Here is a 2,299-nt window from a genome sequence, read left to right as displayed (position 1 = left end):
TGTGAGGATTCGATGCGGCGAGGCCCCCCGATGCAGACATGGGTGGTGAACCGTTCTGTCCTCTCCACGCTCACCTTCCTGAACGCCTGAGGCCTCCCCCTGCCGGTGCCTGCAGATATCTGCCCAAGGGTTTTCCTCTGGTCACAGGAGCAATGGCACTCGTGCAGGGCACGCAGCCAAGGGATTAGCACTGCCACCAACCAAAGGCAGGGGCCCAAGCACACAGATTCGGGTGGTATCACTCAGGTGGACTCCACACAGCCTTCCGGAGCACCGAGCAGGATTGAAGCCTCCCGGTTATTCACAAGGGCAACCTGCTTCTTCCTTCAGCTCTGTCTTCCCTCCCTTCCTAGTCTCACCTCCTCACCTCCCTGCTGGCGCTTCCTGGGGTCTCCTCCCAGCTAAATTCGCGCCCTCGAATCCCTGTCTCAGGGTCTTCTTCTGGGAAACCCAATCCAAGGGAGCGTGTAAAGTGCTCGACAGGAAGAAGGCACTTGGTAAATGTTAGCCGGCTCGCTAGACTGAAAGCTTCGTGAGGGCAGGATGTATCCATTGCGACAGGATCTCCCCCATCCAGGGACAGGTCCTGGTGAAGAAGGCACCCCATCCATACGTGTTGAATGAATCCACGAGGACGTGTTTCCTTTTGCCCTCTCTGCTTTGGGACTCTCCTATTCCCTCTCCCGCTCTCCTTTCTCCGGGTCCTGTGTTTTCTTTCCTGGCCCTCCTTTTCTCCTCTTCTCTCCTCCTTTCTCTCTTCATGGAGAAACGAAGGGAGACATGTCCCTCTAATTTTGCCAAAGTCCCACTCTCAGAATGAGCCCTCTTGTAGCATTGTGACATCACTGTGCATTAGCCAATGGCTGTCCATTTGGGCTGGTCCCCCTGGCCTCTGAGGGCCACCGCCCCCCATTGATAGGAGAAGTCACCTGCTCCGGCACCGGCCCTTAACCCTCAGGGCAGCTGCAGAATGGAACATGGATCCCTCCTGATTCCATTTTTGGCCCAATGTTCTTCACAGTCAAGCTGCTTCTGGGCCAGCGATGCAGCCTAAAGGTGTCAGGGCAAGAGAGTGTGGCCATGCTGAAGAAGCTGGTGTCGGAGCGACTGCAGGTGCCCGAGGAGCAGCAGCACCTGCTCTTCCGAGGCCAGCTTCTGGCCGATGACAAGCGTCTCTCTGACTACCGCATCGGGCCCAACGCCTCCATCAATGTCATGATGCGGCCCTTGGCAAAGTCCACTGCCGGGGAGGCCCGCCAGCCCCAGCCCCTGTGGCACCATCTGGGCCTGGTCTTAGCCAAACACTTTGAGCCCCAGGACACCAAGGCGGTGCTGCGGCTGCTGAAGCAGGAGCACCAGGAGCGCCTGCAGAGGATAAGCCTGGGTGACCTGGAGCGGCTGGCGCAGTGCCTCCTGGTAGAGGAGCCGGTAGTGGAGCCCCCGGGGGAGAAGGAGCCTGAGGCTGAGACCTCGGTGCCCCAAGACAAGGAGGAGGAGGAGGAAGCAGAGGAAGAGGAGGAGGGGAAGGCTGATCAGTAAACTGGCCCATCCTACTCATTTGCATGTTCAAATCCACCTGGTCTCATCCTTCTGTGTTCCTTGGTGACTCCCCACTAATTCCTGCTGAGGGACATGCGTCTGCACCCCTTTCTGAAACTTCAGAGCAGCTGGACCCCTCTGTCCTCTCTTGGGTCTGTGGTACCCGCTCTGAGACACAGTATGATTCCACCCCCATTACCATCCCTGACAGGGTTCTGATCACCCCATGGGTGGCCCTAAAGGGGTGGTCAAAGGCCAATTTCCCCTCCTGGGCTGGACATCCCCTAGGCAACCTGCCAGGCTGCAGAAATCCTCCTGCCCAGAGTCTCCATGGCTTCTCCTTTGGCGCAGAAAGACAGATAACGTGAGTTCATTTTTGTGTGTCCCCAGGCCATGGCACCTGCCCTCAGGGTGTCTGACAGCCAAGAGATGAGGAATGTCACCCCCTGTCCTCTGAGTGAGGCGATCCTGCTGTCGCTTGTGCTTCCACAGCTCAAGGGGCAGGGCTAGCAGAGGCGAGGAGGCGGGGGGAGCACCTACTGGGTGTCAGGCCTGGATGCTTCGGGAGATACACAGACCAAGAACAGCAGGAAACTGAGGCTTGGGCAGAAAAGGTGGTTTGCACAGTCACTCACTGTGGTCAGCATGACAGACCCCTGCCTCACCCCCTGCCCCAAATCTCACCCAACAGTGGGTGTCCCTGAGCCCCCTTTACCTGCCCAGCACTCCCCGGGAGCAAGAATGGTACCAGTCGACATCC

The 2,299-nt window shown here is 58.2% G+C and overlaps 1 protein-coding gene across 1 annotated transcript; it reads left to right on the top strand.

Annotated features, from left to right (window-relative positions):
* Positions 1-894: 894 nt before the first annotated feature.
* UBL4B (ubiquitin like 4B) lies at positions 895-1,571 on the top strand. Its single transcript, XM_049616616.1, has one exon. The coding sequence runs from the start codon at positions 1,009-1,011 to the stop codon at positions 1,537-1,539; it is 531 nt and encodes a 176-aa protein (XP_049472573.1). The 5' UTR covers positions 895-1,008; the 3' UTR covers positions 1,540-1,571.
* Positions 1,572-2,299: the final 728 nt, after the last annotated feature.

Source organism: Panthera uncia (assembly GCF_023721935.1).
Source record: "Panthera uncia isolate 11264 chromosome C1 unlocalized genomic scaffold, Puncia_PCG_1.0 HiC_scaffold_4, whole genome shotgun sequence".
NCBI lineage: Eukaryota > Metazoa > Chordata > Mammalia > Carnivora > Felidae > Panthera > Panthera uncia.
Note: the sequence above shows the minus strand (reverse complement) of the source record. Positions and strands in the feature narration are given on the sequence as shown.